Below are 20398 nucleotides of genomic sequence, written 5' to 3' on the forward strand. Positions count from 1 at the left end.
ACCCAGGCGCCCCCAATCCTTTTTCTATTCAAGGAAGGGATAGAATATTCGTCATTCTACATTTTTCTGAGACAGTATTTCCTAGCTGAGTTTTGTGGTTCCTTGCCTTCCTCTAAGATAATATGACTAATTAAAGCCCTGTGGAATCTTAGATCCTTTATTCACTCAAAAAAAAAATGAGTATGTGTGAAGAAAGTTCCTGGGTATAATATAAATCAATAACTGTAAACATAAATAAATTTTAATAACCTCTCTTCCTTACTAAATGTTACATGTACTATGATTTTGTAGCTACTCTAAACAAAATTAAAGTCAAAAGCAAAAGATTTTTCACAATTAAATACATGTTATTTACCTTGAGTGCTAAAAGGCTTTTATTAATTTCAGCACCTTCAAGCCTGGTTTGCCTGTCTGCACTGGAAGTATCAGCTCCTCGTTCATTTCCAGCCAAATCAATGAGAGAAAATTTGCCATGTAGTTTTCCTTTCCTTCTAAGAATAATCTGAAACACCGCATGGCTCCGAGATGAATGTGCATTTGCAGATGTTTGACCGGATGTTCTACAATGTGATTAAGGTTATTTTAGATACCAAAAAAACTTAAGTTTTTTTATGTTGTAAACCACAGTATTTCATCAAAGAACCCGCAAAAAACTATCGAGCTTTCATCATTTAAATACAAAAGGGACAATCTAACTTAAAACACTTCAACATAGCCAGATTCATACACTTTAATCTGGCATACTTCTAGTATATTTGTAGTATGATTATCAATATAGTAGATATCACTCAAAGTTATATGTAACAGTAAATGTTTTTATGAACAAATTTTTACTATCAAGATGCATTAAGTAACACCTTTGCTTTGTTTAGATACCCAAATTATCTAAAACTGATTAAGAAATTAATTTTCTCTTTCTTTGTTAAAATGAAATTTACCTGCAACTGTTACCTATGTCAATGAGTTTCAGTACATCTTCAACACATTTGACCTCCCGTTCCTGTAATCCCACCACTTGAACCTGCTGTTTTCCATCTTCTAGCACTCTTAATTTTGTTTTCCTGTTTAGCAAGTCAAACACCTGTTTAAAAAAAAAAAAATTAGAAAACTAGCTTTAAAGGAAAAGACTCAGTTCTATAAAAATGAATCGGAGTCCAAAAATTATTTCAGAAAATTACAATAATGCTCAATACTGAAGCTGAGACTTTCAAAGGGAATTTTTAAAAATCTCAACAAAATACTAACATAATATTCTAATACATATAAAAATATGTGGTGCAATGGCTGCACAACATGAATGTAGTTAATGCCAGTGAACTTGTACACAAAAAAATGGGTAAAGTGTTAAATTTTATGTTATATATATATTAAACCACAATTTAACACCCGTTTTTTTTTTAAGTTTCCACTTACCTTTCCACTATAAATTTCAAAAAAGGTTGCATATACTTGAAGTTCTAACTTCTTATAGTTTGGCTTCTTTAACATTAAAAAGACATCTCGAGCTGTCAAGAATTTCATATGGAGAAAATGTGTTAAGACTTTTAAATACTACCTTTTTTTTAAAAAAAGATTTTATTTAATTTGAGAGAGAGAGGGAGAGAGAGAGAGCATGAACAGGGGAGAGGGGCAGAAGGAGAGGGAGAAGCAGACTTCCTGCTGAGCAGGGAGTCTGATGCGGGGCTTGATCCCAGCACCCTGAGATCACGACCTGAGCAGATGCTTAAATGACTGAGCCACCCAGGCACCCTGCAAATACTATCTTTAAAAAGCAATTCAGGGTGTCTGGGTGGCTCAGGCAGTTAAGCATCTGCCTTCAACTCAGGTCATGATCAGGATCCCAGGAGCCTGCTTCTCCCTCTGCCTCTCTCGCTCTGTCTCTCATGAATAAATAAATAAAATCTTAAAAAAAAAAAGCAATTCAAATGTTCTCTATTTAGAGGAATCAGTTTATCTTTACCTAGAATGACAGCGTCAATAAAAAAAATGAAGACTAAAGTAAACATTAATTTTACAAAAAAAAGTAATAGTTTTTTTACACAAGTATAGATGCCACTCTCTTTCATATTCAATAAAAGAATGCTACTACTTTTTTTTTTTTAAGATTTTATTTATTCATTTGACAGAGAGAGACACAGTAAGAGAGGGAACACAAGCAGGGAGATGGGAGAGGGAGAAGCAGGCTTCCCACTGAGCAGGGAGCCCGATGCGGGGCTCGATCCCAAGACCCCCGGGATCATGACCTGAGCCGAAGGCAGACGCTTAACGACTGAGCCACCCAGGCACCCCAACTTATTCTTATAAATAACATAAAATTATAGGCGGTCATAGCAAGGTTATTCCCATAACCACACCAAACAGAAGCTTTTCACACAACAGCTATTCAACGACAAATACTAAGCTCCAATAATATGCCAGATTAAAATGACACAAATATAACCAAGATTCCTGTCCCAAAAGCTTAATCTCACAATTCTTTTCAAGTGGTCTAACAACCTAAAATTGACATAACATACAAATTTAACTTTACGGTTACCCTGAAAGTCCTGAACAATATTTCCAAGTTTTATTTCAAAGCCACCTGAGTAATATTCAAGAATAGTACAAATGATATACAAAAAGACAAGTTACCTGCTAATGCATAAATTCCTTTAGAACAATCTTGGTTCTTTCCAGAAAAGTCACCTCCCATAGTCTACAGGTTAAAAAGGAAATAATAATAGATATTATTCAGGAATAAATCTTAAGAATTTAGGTCTTAGAATTAAGCCATAAGGAAAATAAACAAGCTGTATAGGAGGATGTAACTAATGAATTACTCACATGAGTTTTTCCACTCCCAGTCTGCCCATAAGCAAAGCATGTAGCCATTCCCCTTTCAAATATAGTTTCCACTAGTGGTCTAGCTGTAAACCTTAAAATTAGAATGCACTAGTCAGAATGTGCCATCAATATTTAAATTAAGTAAATAAAATACCAAGTCTTATTAATAAACAAAACTCATACCAATATTTTTAACAAATCAATGGGCTCAACTGTCAGACTACAACTGAGCTCACTGATTTGTTAAAATTTTTAAATCTTATCCTAAAATTGCTTAAAGCTATTTAAAGCATAATTTCAACTAATTCCATAATAAACGATGGTCACAATGGACCAAAAAAAAGAAAGAAGAAAAAGGAAGTAACTGAGCTAAGACATGTGTACATAGAAGACAATATGAAAGTTTTAAAAAATAACAACAAAAAATTATATTAGGCAAAAGTAAGGTTTATACAATGAAAAGCAAAAAACCAAACAACCAACCAAAAAACCCACACCACCAGGATTAAAAGTTTTAACAGAAATCAAATCAAAAGAGTGATAATCTCAATAGAGAAAAAAAAAACTATAAAAATATTATCTTAAGGCCATCTACCCAAGTAGAAAAGTGAATGTAGCTAAGTAAATATAAATTATACTTATAAGACACTGAGCTTGGAGTTGATAGTCTTAGTTCAGGAGAAGGATGCAAAAATATTATGGCTTGAATTATTATTATTTTTAAATCTATTATTGTAATCACTTCTAGAGTTAAAATTAAAAGGAGGGATAAGAAATACTTCACTGGGCAGAGCTCTAAAAACTGTAATGGGAAACAAATTTTTTTTAATTTTTTAATTTTATTATGTTATGTTAATCACCATACATTACATCATTAGTTTTTGATGTAGTGTTCCATGATTCATTGTTTGCGTATAACACCCAGTGCTCCATGCAGAACGTGCCCTCTTTAATACCCATCACCAGGCTAACCCATGCCCCCACCCCCTCCCCTCTAGAACCCTCAGTTTGTTTCTCAGAGACCATAGTCTCTCATGGTTCCTCTCCCCCACTGATTTACCCCCCTTCATTTCTCCCTTCCTACTATCTTCTTTTTTTTAACATATATTGCATTATTTGTTTCAGAAGTACAGATCTGTGATTCAACAGTCTTGCACAATTCACAGCGCTCACCATAGCACATCCCCTCCCCAATGTCCATCACCCAGCCACCCCATCCCTCCCACCCCCCACCACTCCAGCAACCCTCAGTTTGTGGAAACAAATCTTTCTTTTTTTTATATAGGCTTCAAATAATGTATGCGGAACATTTTATACAGTTTTGCTGAATTTTTTTAAAGGAACAACTGAAAAAGGTACAGAACAAAAGGAGCAGGAAAAAGTAGTCAAACGGAAGTAGAGAATGAGTCTGCAGAGTGATTAGACAAAAAAAGGCCTACCTCGAATTTCCTCAAAGCTAAATAAAGGGGATAGCATCAATATTGGTAAAGTTAAGAAGCATATATATAAGGTAAAACAGAATGTTTACTAAATCTAGCATATTCAGAGAAACATACCTTATAATTATAAAGTCAGACTATTTTATGAAGCAGGAGTGGAAGTAGAGAAGGGAGTAGGGGTAAGAAAGGGACTCTATTCTCGGGTAAAAAAAATACACAATTTATATTAATAGTTCCCTTTTAAAACAAATTCTTCATAATACCATTTAGCATTCACACTTCCTTTAATTTTCTCTTTCTTTACAACTGAACTCCCAGTTTACTGGCTTAAGCCCAATGGAGCTGATCTCAATATTTCATTAATAAGTCTTCAATTCTTAGGACTCTTATTAACTCTTTTTGTTTTCCAGCCATATTTATAAAATGAAAAGGCAATGAAAAAGCATTCAAGTAACTGCCAAGACAGTCCTATATAGACTAAAATAGCACGCTGTTAAAACTGACCTGTTATAATTAGAAGGCAATGTTTACAAACTATGTATGAAAATCTAAATTTGGCATTCAACTTTGGGATATCAATGTGTAATACTTGTAAAGTTTGAATTATTTATAAGTTGAGTAAGTGAACATATAGAATTTCATGTATTACAACTATCCCAATGCTCAAAGATGATAAAAACTTGGCAAATGCAAGTAGGTTTACAGACCTTTTTTCCTTTTTGCCTTAAATGGTGGTGACATGTGAAATAAAGGTTTAGAAACTTAAGGATATAACAAATATTCCAAATTTCTTTACTAAAACAGAGATTAAAAAGCAAAAAGTAAAAGTCCCCTTCTAAGTACATCAAATTCCTAGAACTACAGAAAATGCCTACATTCTCCAGAAATTTCCTATCCATATATATATAAAATGTATGAGATATGTGTATATTAGTAATAAAAACTATGATTTTGGGGTAACACTAAAGAGAACAAATAGTAATACTCATTATTGTGTTTATACCATAACCTTTGTTTAAACTCAAAATAAAAAAGCATATTGCCACTTTTGGAGAGATATGCCAAGATCAATGCAAGGTTCAGGGTGGTGATAAATATACAGCATAAGAACAAAATTGTTATTTAAAACAAATTTACCTACCTGTAAACCATTTCATTAGGAGCTGAGTCATCAAAGGCATAATCAAAACGAAATGTTTGGTTTTCTAGGTACCTTGTTAAATCTACTTTTTGTTTTGGTTCATGTACCATCACAACATCTTTACTAGGGATTGTGATTACATCAAGATCTTTCATTTGAGTTTCTAAAAGAATAAATGAAAATTAATGCCCAGTAATTTTCATAGCATTTCAATGTAATAAGTACTTTCTAAAAAAGTAGTAAGAATTTTAATAGAAGTATTAATTCTATAAATATAAATCTCATAAATATGCCATTCAAGAAGACATATTTCAACAACCAAGTAAAAAAAAAATACCATCAAAATTTATGTGAAGCAAGAACCAGAAATGGAATGACTCATAGAGTAATAACAAATCAGCAGATCTAACCAAAGAAATCTGCATAATGATTATGTACAAATAAAATGATTTATATTTAACTCTTCCAAACGAATTTAATTTCTGCTATCATGAAAATAAATACCAACTGGACAAAATCAACCTTTCATTAAGAGTTCAAAAAGCGTCATACCTTTTTTATTGAGTGGTCGTTTTCTTACACAAACACATATCCTATGTTCATCAATCTAGAAATAAAATATTTTATTTCAATATTTATCAGTGTTATATAAAACACTGAAAAGTCAGTTATGCAATATTTCCTACAGAGATTTTAGAAATTTATGCATTGCATAAATAGGATAAACTTAAAAAACAAATTAGGATGTACAAATTTTAATAGTTAAAAGACCATGATTTCTAAAATTCTGAGCATAATGGAAAATTACTCATTTTGTTATTTGGTAAACAATTAGGAAATAACTCGTAGAGGCCTCTACTGTTCCTATTAGTAGCATAAGGTTCACATTAAGAAGCTGCCTTACTTCAATATATGCTGCATATAACAAAAGCAAAATTTCCTACCAAGTAGTGTACTGTCAGGTTGATTAAAGGGAAAGGTGTTGACAAAGATAACTAAGAATAGCAAGAAATGCAATTCTCAGATTATTGGTGAGCAAAATAACTCCAACAATTTTATAATAGCCAATTCTTATACATTAACATTTTTTTCATAAAATTTATGCTCCCAATACCTTTTAATAATAAATCTATAACACGGGGATTGGCAAAATATGGTCTGCGGGCCTAATCCAGCCCACTACCTGCTTTTGTACAGTTTTAATGACACAGTTGCACTCATTTGTTCACATATCACCTATCACTGCTTTCAAACTACAAAGGCAAAATTGATTACTTGTGATGAAGACCATATGGTTCACAAAGCCGGAATTATTTACTATCCGGGCCTTTTAAGAAAAAGTTTGCCAATCAGATGTAGTAGATTAAATACATGTAGGGTAGCAAGGACTAAACTATACACACAAGTATTATGAACAACAACTCTGAAATCCTAAACAATACATCAGCCTGACACAAATGTATTTTATCTACCCAAGGTTGTATATGCTAGGTCAGATGGATTATTTTTCTTAAGTATCAATTACTCACAAAATAATCCCTGTCCAAAAAATTCTCATTCTTTAAGAGGAAAGTAGTTGAGTAATAGGGAAGCAGAATATGTTTTGAGCACGAGATTTCTGGTCTAGTATGGTCCTCAACAGCCATCACTTACTGTTAAAAAGCCAGACTAACATTTATTTAAAAATAACAAATTAACTAATAGTAAATTAGTTTGATAGTGGGAATTTATAGCCCAAATCAAAGAGGAAATAAGCTTGGAACTGGGATAAAAGTTTCAGTGATGGTCAGAAAGGAGAATGGGTCTTCTGACATCATTCCTTTAACTGCTGTTCTGCTCTATCAAAGACAGAGAGGCTTTGCTTTGAAAAGAACATCTCTGTGGGAAGCATGTCTGATAAATCAAATTATGGGAGATAAGCATAAATGTGAATGATTTCTTGATTTTCACCTTAAAACATGGGGAATGTACACCTATAAAGAAAAAAAAAACATTACACAGCTAAATCCAGTACTAAGTGGGCACTGAACATGTTTTGTTTTGTTTTTTTACAGCACAAAAAAATTCCAGAACAATAGTTTACAAAGAATCTTACAGGATCTGCTGTTGTTAATGGTCTATAATCCAAACTTCCTCTAAAGTCTCTGATCATACACATAATTTCATAATTTGGGTTTGTAGCATCAACATCCTATACGGAGACAGAGAAAATTCATCATTTATTAACATTACAATAATGGATATTGTTGCATTTATGTTTTTGTTTTTTAAGTAGGTTCCACACCCAGCATGAAGCCCAATGTGAGGCTTGAACTCACGATCCTGACTGAGATCAAGAGTCGGACGCTTAAGTGTCTGAACCACCCAGCTACCCCTGTTGCAAATTAAATATGGTTTGCAAATTAAAATTAAATTCATAGGTTGTGGAGTGTCTGTTTTACTTTTAAGTTTTTAAAAAATCAATCAATCAATCAATCAATCAATCAGGAAATTGTGTCATTGCCAAGCCCAAACTCAAACTAGAGGCATCATAAAATTTAGTTTCAGAGTTCAGGATTAAAAATATGCCCAGTAATCATATTTCATATTAAATACATAATTCTGTTAGTCTACATACATTCTGTTAACTGTAAACCAAACAGTCCTCATTAAAACCACCCTTGAATTATTTCAAAAATTCATCTGTTACACATATGACTTAATCATCCTAGAAAATGAAGCAAGAAATAGTGCTCATCTTAAACATCAATAAAGAACTCTAGAAAAACTGAAATTCTACAAAAATTCATTTAATCAGATTTTTCTTCACCATGCTTAATCCAGTTATCCAGCAAAGTCAAAATAGAGATTCATTTATGTTCATTTTCTGTTTTGGTTGACTCGCTAAAAAAATTTAAAAACCTAAGGCATGGTAAAACCACCTCAAATGAACAGGACTTAAAGGAATCAAAAGACAAGATAATTTTTGAAACCTTTAAAATTCAAATTACTGAATGTTGACTGCAATTTACTTTTTTGCTTCAAAACTGAGAAAATTCAGATTAAGACACACGTATCAATAGTTAACAGCCTCTCTTAGCCATGAGTAATAAATTATTAAACATTCTAGGAAGTTAGATTTTTTTCATGCACCATGTGAAGATTTGCTTTGAATATAAATTTCAAAACTGTTAAACTTACTTTCAATTAACTTTCTTTTAGGAAACAACACCAACTATGTCAATGGAAAAAGTGAATGTAAAGTTAAAATTAAGGGATCACAAAGAGATATGAAAATATTATGAAGTTCCCACAGGAAACACCAGGTGGCATCCGTGCTAAGTATCAGTAGATCTATCTGTATTGTGTTTTACTTATTTCAAAACCCAACTGGCCATTCTCAGATCACTTTAAGATATAACCTGATTTATTCAAGTTGAATTTTATACTGGTTCCTAATTCCATAACACAACATCTTTACAATTAAGGGCATTTGAATATACTTCTAAATAAAGAAACAATCCCGACGTTTTAATAGAGGAACAAGTTCTAAGAATATAATAGATATAATACAAGCACATGAGAAATTATATGCACAGAAACAGAATTTCTAATAGGTGAAGAGCTATATAGAGATAAAAGACCAGTCTTCTATAAAATTTTTCCATTGTTAGTAAAAAGTTTTGTTACCATCTAAAGGAAACATGAGAGGCACAACAGAGATATACTTTTAATATCTAGTATAAATTAAAACAGAAAGAATTTCCCCTTTCATTGTGATATGCTGGATTTACTAACCATGGAAAAACAATAATAAAATTTGTAGTATAATCGTCTACTTTATAATCATCTACTTTAACTAGATATTCTTCTGAATATATTTTTAGATCTTTTCAGAAAGTCAAAGTCTTATTATTCTTGAAAGGTATAATGGCTGCGTTAGAATTGTAACACAATGGATTATTATTCAAAATGGAACAAATGTTAGGGCTACACATATCCACTAAAACGTGAAAAGTACATGTAGTAAAAATCTGTTACGGTAACATATTTTCACAAGAGTTTATATTATTTCTTATTATCAGTTTAGATTTCAACTAAAGGAACTATATTGAAATCTTTAATTGAATGCCTCAACTACTTTTTCAAAAGCAAATCACTTTCACTGACACCATCTACATCTTCAGTTCATGCATAAACAAAATTTGTTTCTGTTACAAACCTGGGCTCTTTTTTCTCTAAGTTCTTGTTGCTGTAGTCTTCTTTTTTCTCGTTTTTCTTGTAATTTCTCTACTTCTTTCACACAATTAGATTTTCTACGTGCTGAAAGAAGAAGATGAGCTGTAGAAGTTCAGCTGTCTTTTTTACAGTACTGTACTTACACTCAAAAATTTTATGTATAATTTCACCACATACACCCAAAAAACGGTACACAGTGACAAAGCATGCCTTTAACAACTATGTGAACTTATGAGCTGCTTTAACAAAACCAGGAACAGGACAATATACAGATAGCAGTCAAGAAAAATGAGTTTAACATATTGATACATGTCATCTCTTGGTTTACAATCACAGATGTATGAATTGGAAAGGATTGAGAAGTATAAGAAATACTTCCATAGCATCTGTCAAATTATCATCTGACCAGAATTTTAAATTCAAAGCAAGTGAAATATTGTTATAATTTTGTATTTGTAAATTTTCTCCAAAATATACATTTCAAAACCCAATTAACAGACTAAAGTAACAAAAAAAAAAATCTTCCACAGTGGTGAAATGAAATCTGCAATCAAGCTTATAATTAGACTCTTTACCATTTGGGGACTTCTAAGGATGACCAAGAGAGAATACATGTATGCCTAAAATGACTGAATCCTCGATACATGATTTACATACAAGGGGGTCCAAATTCCTTTTTTGCAGCTTGAACTGGAGATATATCTGAAACACTACCATTCTGTTGTGCAGAGGAAGACTGCTCAGGAAGCTGACTAGGCCGTGCACGTGCAGAACCAACCACTGCAAGTGAAACAAAAATTTTAAATTCAGAACAGAAAATCAGTAAAGGTGAACCCTAGTAAAAGGAACAGAGATATCTCAAAAGAACTGATACTTATGAGCTGTCAGTTTTCTACTTATGTGGGTATAAGAGAATATGTAATAATCAATTTTGTTCAATAAACTAACAAGCCAAGAGGTTTTCAAGGTAATATGTGCAGAGACTTGAGTTCCACCAATGTAATTTTAGCTACAAAACTCAATTTGAATAATTTATGTTAAAACCAAAGCCAAGCTCGACTTTTAATAATCATTTAAAAAATATAAGTGTGCAGGGGTGTCTGGGTGGCTCAGCCAGTTGAGTGGCTGGCTCTTGATTTCGGCTCAGCTTATGATCTTAGGGTCCTGGAATCAAGCCGTGTCCAGCTCTGCATGTAGCAGGGAGTCTGCTTGAGGATTCTTTCTCTCTCTCCCCCTCTCTCTTTGCCTCTGCCCCACTTGAGCTTTCCCTCTCTCTAAAATGAATAAATAAATCTTAAAAGGGCCCCCCAAAATATATATATTTAAGTGTGCAAAATATAAATTTTAAATTTAAATGCGTTGTCATTTTGAAAAATTTACACAATTCTGAAGTACATAAAGTAAAAAACACTCCTTTGACCCTCCCTGTAATTCCAAATCCACTCTGCTCCTCAAAAGATGCAAATCTTCAGCAGAGAATTTCCCAATGTATATGTTATAAAAGTGGAAAAATAAATATGAAGTAAAATATAAGCACCACATTTTACAAAGCAATATAAATTTTCAAAAGATTGAAGGGAAGGATAGTTTTAAAGTGCAGGACTTTCCCTCTACCTCCAAGCTCTCTTTTAATACCTACTGCCTGTCCTGCCCCATGTACAGAGGAACATCACCACCAGAAATTACAATTCTGAATTGCTGAAGGGTAGAAAAGAAATTAACTGTGCTTTACATTTCCTTGCTGAAAATACACGGAAGACCTGCAATTAACTGCAAATTGTACCTGTTCAACTTTTCTTTAGCTGACTCCCAAGTTACCCATGAATCTTTTGGGAAGACTGTTAGCCAGAAAGTCACATAAAATGGGATTAGATTTACTCCTGTGAACTCAATGAACTGACTACTGCCCCATTCCTCTCTTTCTCATGGTACTCTTCCCAGATCTGCAAAGTCATTGGGTAAAGGAGATTAATCAAAAATTGCATATAACAGAGTTTCATATTCATCACTTACCTTAATAAATCATTTTTTATATTATTGACTTTTTTCAAGATTTTATTTATTTGAGAGAGAAAGAGAGAGAGCGTGAGTCGGGGAAGGGGCAGAGGGAGAGGGAGAAGCACATAGAGAAGCAGGTGGAGAAGCAGGCTCCCTCCTGAGCAGGGAGCCCCATGTGGGACTCGATCCCAGGACCCCAGGGATCATGACCTAGCCCGAAGACAGACACTTAACTGACTGAGCCACCCAGGCGCCCCTATTATTGACATTACTGTATTAGGAAACCAAGAAGATACCAATCTTCAAATTAGCCACATAAAGTTTAAATGAATAATAGTGTCAAGGGTAATATTCACCTTTGATTTACCTTGTTGGGGCCATACTAGAAAGTTAATAGACAAAATTAATAGATAAATGTTTACCTCTGTTATCTCTTGGAGGAGGGTCATTCTTAATAGAAGCCACAGTCCGTCGATTCTGCAAGAGAAAAATAAAAACGCTCACTGTACTTTCTCTCTTTACTCCTCATATATTTATCATAATTTGGGCTTCCTTTAATTAAACAAAAGTAGGTAAACATAATATAAAACTAAACAGAAAAACTATAAATAATCTTCTAATAATTACTACTAATGCCATCAGTATTCAAGTTTTTTATGTGAGTATTGCCCACCACCTCTCCAGAAAATGCAATATTCCAGAATTAGCACGAGGCAGGCACTGCTCATATTAAGTCACTCAATCTTCACAACAACCCTATGGGGTCATTACTATTATTATTCTGGTTCCATAGATGAGAAAACTGAAGCAAAGAGAAGTTATTTCAGTAAAGGGTATAGTTTTAGCCACCATGCTAAAACCATGTAATACATTTCAAAGGTATGTATTACATTTCATCTTTGGATGTCAGAGTAATCAATAAAATACTGGTTTTAGACAACCTACGATCTAACTATTAAACATCAAAATACCGGGATAATGCTCACTGTCATTTATACTAAAAGACTTTTAGACTTTCAAAGACTTGGAACTGCATAGACTAGGGCAGCAAATTTTTGATCCTATCCTTTATTTACCAAGACTTCATTTTATTCACCTGAAAAAAAGGTATCAAATAATGTCATGGCTCTCAACGCTAGAGAGAACATTTGCACATTTAAATCAGATAGTAATTTTAAGAGTAATTAAAAGAATATTGATGCGAGGGCCTCAATTTAGAGAAAATAAAACTGAACTGCTGGGAGTGGACAAGGAAAATTCTATAAGTGATTTTAATGCATAGCAAAGGTTGTTAATGACATACGAAGAAGGATCATCATTCACAGCTGTGAAGCCAAATATGAAAAACAATCCATCTACAAGTCATAACTAATGACGTCTAAGCAGTGACACTCAATATGCTGAATTATATGAACTGAAAACCTGCTTTATGTTCACATGCATAATTTAAAAGGTAGAATGCTTTGCTGGTATTGTTAAGCTTCTATCACATGATATTTGGATACTGATGTATGTCTTCCCTGTAAGACATCAAGTTCCTCTAGGGTTAAAGTCATGTAATTCATCTTTGTGATAAAATCAACAATGTAGAAAAATTAACAAATGCTTGTTGAACTAAACACACAGAACTGCAGATTCAACAACTGTGAGTGACTACCTGGTTTCAAAAGAGCTGCACTTTAATACACAATTTTAACAGTGAGAAATTTCAATAGGAAGGAAGAGGAATTATCTTTTAAAGTAATAAAAATGGCATGGCTTTTATTTTTATAAAGATAAAATTGTTAGAGAGGATATATAGCATGGTCTTAAGTTTATCTTCACAGATAATACAGAAGTAGTTAAACTGTACTCTATCATTTCCCATCTTTCTCTAATAAACATAAATAGCAGAATTACTATTTTCAAAGACTACTGGAGTGGGAATTTATTATGAATAATAAACATTCTTTCTTTATCTAAGTCATATGTATTCCCTCAACAAACACTGACAAGCAAATGGTTTTGACATCCCTATCTCCTGGGGAGCTATTAGTCTTAGGAAAAATCCTAATCAGGAAAGAATTTCTAAGATTTTACCTAATAATTATTGTAACTGTGAACTGGACAACCTCAATCCTTGAAAGAATGTATGCATAAACATGGCATGTAGGTGGCAGAAAGAATTACAGGTTTTTTTTTAAAAAAGCAAACTAATACTTAAAATATACTCTTCAGAGCCTGTTCATTTCAAACCAGAAAATACACACGCACACACACCCCACACACCCCTAACTCTAAATTTTCATTACTAACCTTTACAATTTTGTTTACTTTGGCTGAAGATGTTGGAGGTGGAGGTGTTTCTGGACTGGGTTCAATTTCTTCATCAGGTACAAGGTCAGGGTTAAGTGAAAAGATGCTCTCAAGGTCAATCTGTTTTAAAAAAATGCATGTATCTTTAGAGTACATTTTGACAATTAACCTTTTATTTTACAAATTTACACACAATGATTGTCAAATGATTTCAGCCTCATGAATAGTACTGCCTTAAAAACAAAATTATCTACAGTTGCAACCCACATATTAGGACAGCTATTAAGACAGCATTTTGTGGTCTTGATAATATGTCCCAACACACAACGTGCAGGAAGAATCTACCTTTCTTTGAATGAAATGTTTTAATCATTTGAAAGGTTTTCTAGAAATGATAAAGAATACATGTACTATATAAAAAAGTATATACTTTTCAGTTTTGTTTTATATTTGGAACCTTGATTGCAGGACTAGAAATAAAATTTAGCTCAGTGATTGGGGCGCCTAGCTCAGTCAGTGGAGCATGCGTCTCTTGATCTTGGGGCTATGGGTTTGAGCCCCATGCTGTGTGTAGAGATTACTTAAAAATGAAATCTAAAAAAAAAAATAAAAAAAATTTTAACCCAGTGATCATACCTCTTTGCCTTTTGTATCTCCATTTTCTATCCATTCAACAGTTACACTTTCATTATCTTCATTTAAAGACGTTACCATTGCTTGATGTATTCGGCCTAAGTGGCAATAAAATATACATTTTAATCCATAAATTATGGTATTCCTAAACAATGTCAAATACAGTTTTATAACTTACAAACTTTTGGAAGACCATGATACTAGTTTTCTTACGAGGGATTTCCACACTCTCACACAATTAGGGAATGAACTTTGTCCATGCAATCATTAATCAATGTGCTGTCAAGACCAGAACTCAAGAAACTGGATTAGACTGAAAGTGTATTTTCAACAAACATGGAAAATGGTTACACAATGGCAGAGAATGTCTGAAATTTTATACCACTATATAGTTCTAATCATTACAAAGTTTCCTTATTATGAGCTGACACTGACTGTAGAACAAAACAAAAATTCAAAAACCAATTTTTTATACTAATATAAAACTTTCTATGTAAAAACCACTATCATATATTATACAAATTGACATTATTTTTATAAGATTGAGAAAAGGGTTCTAAGTCCAAAAAGGTTGGAAAATGTAATCTAACATATTGTCTTTCTGCATGCTGCCTATCCAGACCTATTCTATACCTTACCTTCTCTGGCAGCTACCTAGTACTTACCATCTGTAGACAGAGGACCTTATATCTAATGTATTAACTTGTTTTCCCTCTCTTAACAGACTGTGGATGTTACTTGTTAATAACCGTAGTACTAAGTAATTATTTTTAATTATTACAGAATATTCCATTATGTTTATTACAACTTACTTCGTATCTATTGATGGTCACTTAGGTTATGTGCAATTTTTTGCTATTATAAACACTACAATGAATACTATTGCACATGTGTCATTATACACTTGTCAGATTATTTCTTTGCAACAAATTCCTAGAAGCAGATCAATAAGTGTTATAAGTGTTTGTGTATTTTTTACTTATTTATTTTCATCTTACCCACCCACTTATTAATCAAAGAAGGATAGAAACTATTTGTTATAGATCCGCATCTACATATTATTTAATAAAATGCTGAACACACGGAATTTTCATATGTATTTCCTGAATGAAATCCTAGGGACATCAATAATTTACCTTTAGTTTATACCTCTTTAAATATCTAAAAAAAACCCAAACAACCCCCCAGCTACATAGTATGTAAAACAAACAATGTTATTGTAATAATAAGGCACTTACTGAGATAAGTGGACATTAGCGAATTGGGTGTTGGGGGTAGAAAGAAATAAGCTGGAAAATACTGGGAGGATTCAAGGGAGAGGCTTTTAAAAAGGGAAAATTAGGTAATATTTACTGCAATTTGATATGGGCAAAAATAAGGTAAACAACCTGAAGTGATATGTGTCAGTCAGGTCCACCAGGAAGCAGATATTGAGACAGGAGGACAAGAGTTTTACTGTGAAAGATAAAAGGGGGAGTAAAACAGGACTAGGCATGGAAAACTTTCACACTGTGATATAGATCTGAAACCTGTGAAGGAAAGGGGACATAAAATAGGACGGAGCAGACAGAGACTCAGACCCTGACACAGATCTGACAAAGTGCTGGCCAACCCAGCAGGGAGCTCCAAAGCAAAGACTGCCTATTAGAACTGTCCCACACGGGGCCAAAATGGAAATACCCCTAGTATCCACACCATGCTCAGTCACTAGCTGGAGGTTTCCCAGGAAACACAAGGCCTCAGCACAAAATCTAAGGAGCCTAAAGGTATTAATACCCAGAGGCTATGAACTAAATGTACTCCCTGGAGCTGAAAGAGTGGCTGAGTTCCTTAAAGCGAGATCCAAGCAGTGTATCTACACAGATACATGCAACAGGATATGAAAAAAAGAGAGACTGAGTTTAATTGGTAGCAGAAGAGTGGACCCCAGAGAGCCATGACCTGCCCTGATGCAGCATTATAATATAAGGAGGAGCTACCAGCAGTGGTAAACAACAACAAACCCCACATTTATCACCATCTCTACAACATGAGTAGTGAGGCTAAGACCAGCAGCTACTGTCTCCCAAACCTACCACCCTTGACAGCCTTAAATAGCAACACCCACTACCAGGATCGAGATGACTGCAGCAAAGGTTTTGGGAAAAATAAAGCATTTTAATATAAGACATTGATATGATTTCATCAATAGGAAATGACTCCAAAGAAGATGTACTTAAACACTAGACTACCATAAAGAATAACTTTCAGCAGGAAATGGAAAGGCTGTAGTTGAGGTTGAAGAGGAGAAATAAGGGGTCTCCATGCAATTACCAACAGAATTACCATGATAATGAGAATGAGGAAAAGCATATCATGTTGCAAAAGCAAGACCAATACCACATTCCTACTGTTAAGCATCTACTACAACATTCCAACTTCCCTTGGGAAGGAGTAGACTACAAGACCTATCTCACAGGGACCTTAACCTCCAAAGACAGCCTAGAGACATGAGCAACAAAGAGGATAAAGAAAATCAAGATTTTCTTTTCAAAACCCATTACCAGCAAACCTTAACAGTGGTACCTCCAGAAGTTCAATTACCAATGCAGACACCAGAAAACCTTAAGCCACAAGTTAGCAAAGTCAAAAGCAACTGATCCATTAGTTAAAAATAAGCTCTAGAGGTTTAGAAAGGCAGACCTGAGAAAATGTTGGCTTATCTCTACCATGGTCCAGTTTACTTAGCCAACAGGAAGAAAGAAATATGAAATTCCAATAACAAGAAATGAATAAAGACCAGTGCTGAATGAATGAATCAAGTCGTGTTTGCTTTTTTGCTGATGGGTGAGATAACCAGAAATACCTGCAGTATGGGGTTTTGATTATTTTTATCAAAAGCTGTCTCTAAAAAAATGTTTTAAGTCTAACTTTACCCAGTATGACTTTAAAGGTTTATTTATCTTTTTTTTTTTAAGGATTTTATTTATTTGTCAGAGAGAGAGCACAAGCAGGGGGAGTGGCAGGCAGAGGGAGAAGCAGGCTCCACGCTGAGCAGGGAGCCCAATGCGGGACTCGACCCCAGGACCCTGGGATAATGACCTGAGCCGAAGGCAGATGCTTAACTGACTCAGCCACCCAGGAGTCCCTAAAGGTTTTTTAGAAAGCATTGTTTTATATATAGTTCAAGTGAGATACTAAAATTTCTCATTTTTAATTGTAATAAAAAATATTTTTTTTCCAAAGCATCCCATTTCTCTGGTTTGAGAAAATTCTGTATTCCAACCTCACTAATTCATTGTCCTTTGACTCTCCGATACCCCTTTACTTTATTGTAAATTATATCATATACACTTCTACATTAAAAAAAAAGAGAGAGAGAGAGCAGCATACACCTGTGTATCCACCACCAGTCAGGTTAAGAAACAATACCTCTGAGGGGCACCTGGCTGGTTCAGTTGGTGGAGCATGCAACTCCTGATCTCGGGGTTGTGGGTTCAAGCCCCACGTTGGGTGTAGAGATAACTTAAAAATAAATCTTTAAAAAGAAAGAAACAAACAAGCAATACCTTTGAAACTCCATATGCCGCCCTCCCTAAGTGAATTTCCCTCTTTTTTCTTTTTAATTCTTAAAATTTTTTTACCATATTCCCTTCTCTCTTTTTCCCCACCATCACTAGTAACCAGTATCCTATATATTTGAGATAATCATACTGTGGCTTTTCTTTATAGTTTTACCACCTACAAATGTAACACTCAAAAAAATACCTGAACAGCCTACCTATTCTTAAGCTGTATAAATGGACTGACACTACTTTAATACTCGTTTCTGTCATGCAACACTATTTCCCCCAAGATTCATTTATGTTGTTGTAAATAAGCGCAGTTCACTTATTTTCACTACATATGAATATGCCAAAACCTACCTACTCTGTTGATGGACATGTGTTTTCATGTTTTTGCTATTAGGAACATAGGTGCTGTAGGCATTCTTATACATGAATACTCATAAAAATATGCAAGAATTTCTCTAGGATGTGTAAGAAATATAGAGTACACAGGTCTGTAACTTTTCTAGTTAGTGCCACAATGTTTTCCAGAGTGGCAGGACCTATAATGATTTGTATCCAACAATTACTTCACATCCACATGATGCTTAGTATTTGTCAGATTTAATAATATCACACTGTGATTCTACTTTCTCTGACTTAATGAGGCTGTGCCTATTTCTGTGTCTGCTGGCCATTTGGACCTTTTGACTGTTTTCTTCTTCCACTTCTCTGAAGAAATTCCCCATATACTCTTGGTATTAATCTTCTGTTACACGTGTCGCAAATATGTTCTCTGAATTTGGGGCTTATCTTTCCATTTTATGATATCTTTTGATGAATTTCAATTTATTAACTTTAATGTAATCAAATATATATGTCTCAATTACAGCTTTTTATGCCCTAAAATTCTTCCTGACACTCAGGTCATTGCAATAGGTTCTGACATTTTCTTCCAAAGTTTTACAAAGTCTTGGGGTGCCTGGGTGGCTCAGTAGGTTTAGCTTCTGACTCTTGATTTCCACTCAGGTCATGATCTCTGGGTGGTGAGATGGAGCCCCAAGAGCTCTATGCTCAGCAGGGAGTGTACATGAGATTCTCTAGCTCTCCCTCTCCTTCTTCCCCTCCCCCCTGCTCTCTTTCAAATAAGTAAATATTTTTTAAAAACAGACTTTACAAAGTCTTTTATATTCAAGACTGCAATCCACTGTCATTTTGGTTTTTGGGCAGGGTAACACAATTCCCATTTCCCCCGCCTCCCACCATGAAAAACAAATTAATCCAGTGCCACTTCCTGAAAGGTCATTCCTTCTCTCCTACCTATCTGCACTATGACCTGTCAAATTTCAAGCACACATGCATCAGCATATTTTTTTTATCCTTGAGCCAAAATTACACTGTCTTATTATTATAGCTTTGCAGTAAGTCTTGCTAGCTGGTAAAATAAGCTTTTCCACCTATTTGTTCTTAAGAGGTTCTTTGATCTTCTTAGCCTTTTGCATGTCTGTATAAATTATAGAACCATCTTGTCAAGTTCCAAAAATCAAATAAACTAATAATTTTTTCAAAAACCCTGTTAGGATTCTAGTTGGAACAGCATTAAATATTTTGTTCTAGATTTTTAAATCATTGACCAAGAGTAATATGTGCCATCAGTTTTCCTTTCTCTTATCAACCTTATTCTGGAATAGTGTAAAATTAGAATTATTTAAACCTTGAGTGTCTGGTATGCATTGGTTAAAACCATCTTGGCTTAGAGTTTTATTTGTGAAAAGATTCAATTTTCTTAACAATTATAAGATTATTATAGTTTTCTATTCATGACTGTTTTGATAATTCTGTTTTTCTAGGAGATCTATTTAAGTTTTCACATTTTGGGCATAAAGTTGTTCATAATTATGCTGAAAGCCTGTAGCATTTGTAACCATAATCACTTTCTCATTTGTAATTTTTCAACCTTTTTTCTTGGCAAACCTTGTATCAGATTTGTCAATTTTGTCTTTTCCAAGAACAACACTTGCTTTTGTTGAGCCCTTTGTTATTAAATACTTAATTACTGCTCTTATCATTCTTTTCTTTACTTTGGGCATACTTTGCTGGGTCATTTTTTTCTCAAATTCCTCAGACGGATGCTTAGCTTATTCATCTTTATTCCTTTTTTTTCCTGATAAGCAGTTAAAGCTACACTTTTCTCTCCAAGAACTGCTTTAGCAGCATCTCACACATTTTTATATTTAGTATTTTTGTTCTTGTTGAGTTGAAACTATTTCCTAATTTTATGAATCTCTGACTCATGAGTCATCTAAAAGTGTTTTTCAAATTCC

At 33.8% G+C, this 20398-nt stretch overlaps 1 protein-coding gene across 5 annotated transcripts in view; it reads right to left on the bottom strand.

Annotated features, from left to right (window-relative positions):
* Positions 1-20398, bottom strand: part of KIF2A (kinesin family member 2A) — a 74016-nt gene that overhangs the window by 18531 nt on the left and 35087 nt on the right. For 3 of the 5 annotated variants that reach the window (XM_025892325.2, XM_025892328.2, XM_073905427.1), the window contains exons 2-14: positions 14551-14645; positions 13915-14034; positions 12042-12096; positions 10279-10401; positions 9605-9705; positions 7499-7594; positions 5956-6010; positions 5404-5566; positions 2824-2914; positions 2632-2695; positions 1414-1505; positions 939-1081; positions 356-560 (exon numbers count right to left, since the gene is read on the bottom strand). In XM_025892325.2, the coding sequence (XP_025748110.1) occupies positions 356-560; positions 939-1081; positions 1414-1505; positions 2632-2695; positions 2824-2914; positions 5404-5566; positions 5956-6010; positions 7499-7594; positions 9605-9705; positions 10279-10401; positions 12042-12096; positions 13915-14034; positions 14551-14645 (1403 nt within the window). The remainder of the gene's footprint in view (positions 1-355; positions 561-938; positions 1082-1413; positions 1506-2631; positions 2696-2823; positions 2915-5403; positions 5567-5955; positions 6011-7498; positions 7595-9604; positions 9706-10278; positions 10402-12041; positions 12097-13914; positions 14035-14550; positions 14646-20398) is intronic. The other 2 variants (XM_025892326.2, XM_073905426.1) reach the window with 1 other exon arrangement.

The sequence above is a fragment of the Callorhinus ursinus genome, unplaced genomic scaffold, assembly GCF_003265705.2.
Source record: "Callorhinus ursinus isolate GAN/ISIS: 27379988/994484 unplaced genomic scaffold, GSC_fseal_2.0 scaffold23, whole genome shotgun sequence".
Classification (NCBI taxonomy): domain Eukaryota; kingdom Metazoa; phylum Chordata; class Mammalia; order Carnivora; family Otariidae; genus Callorhinus; species Callorhinus ursinus.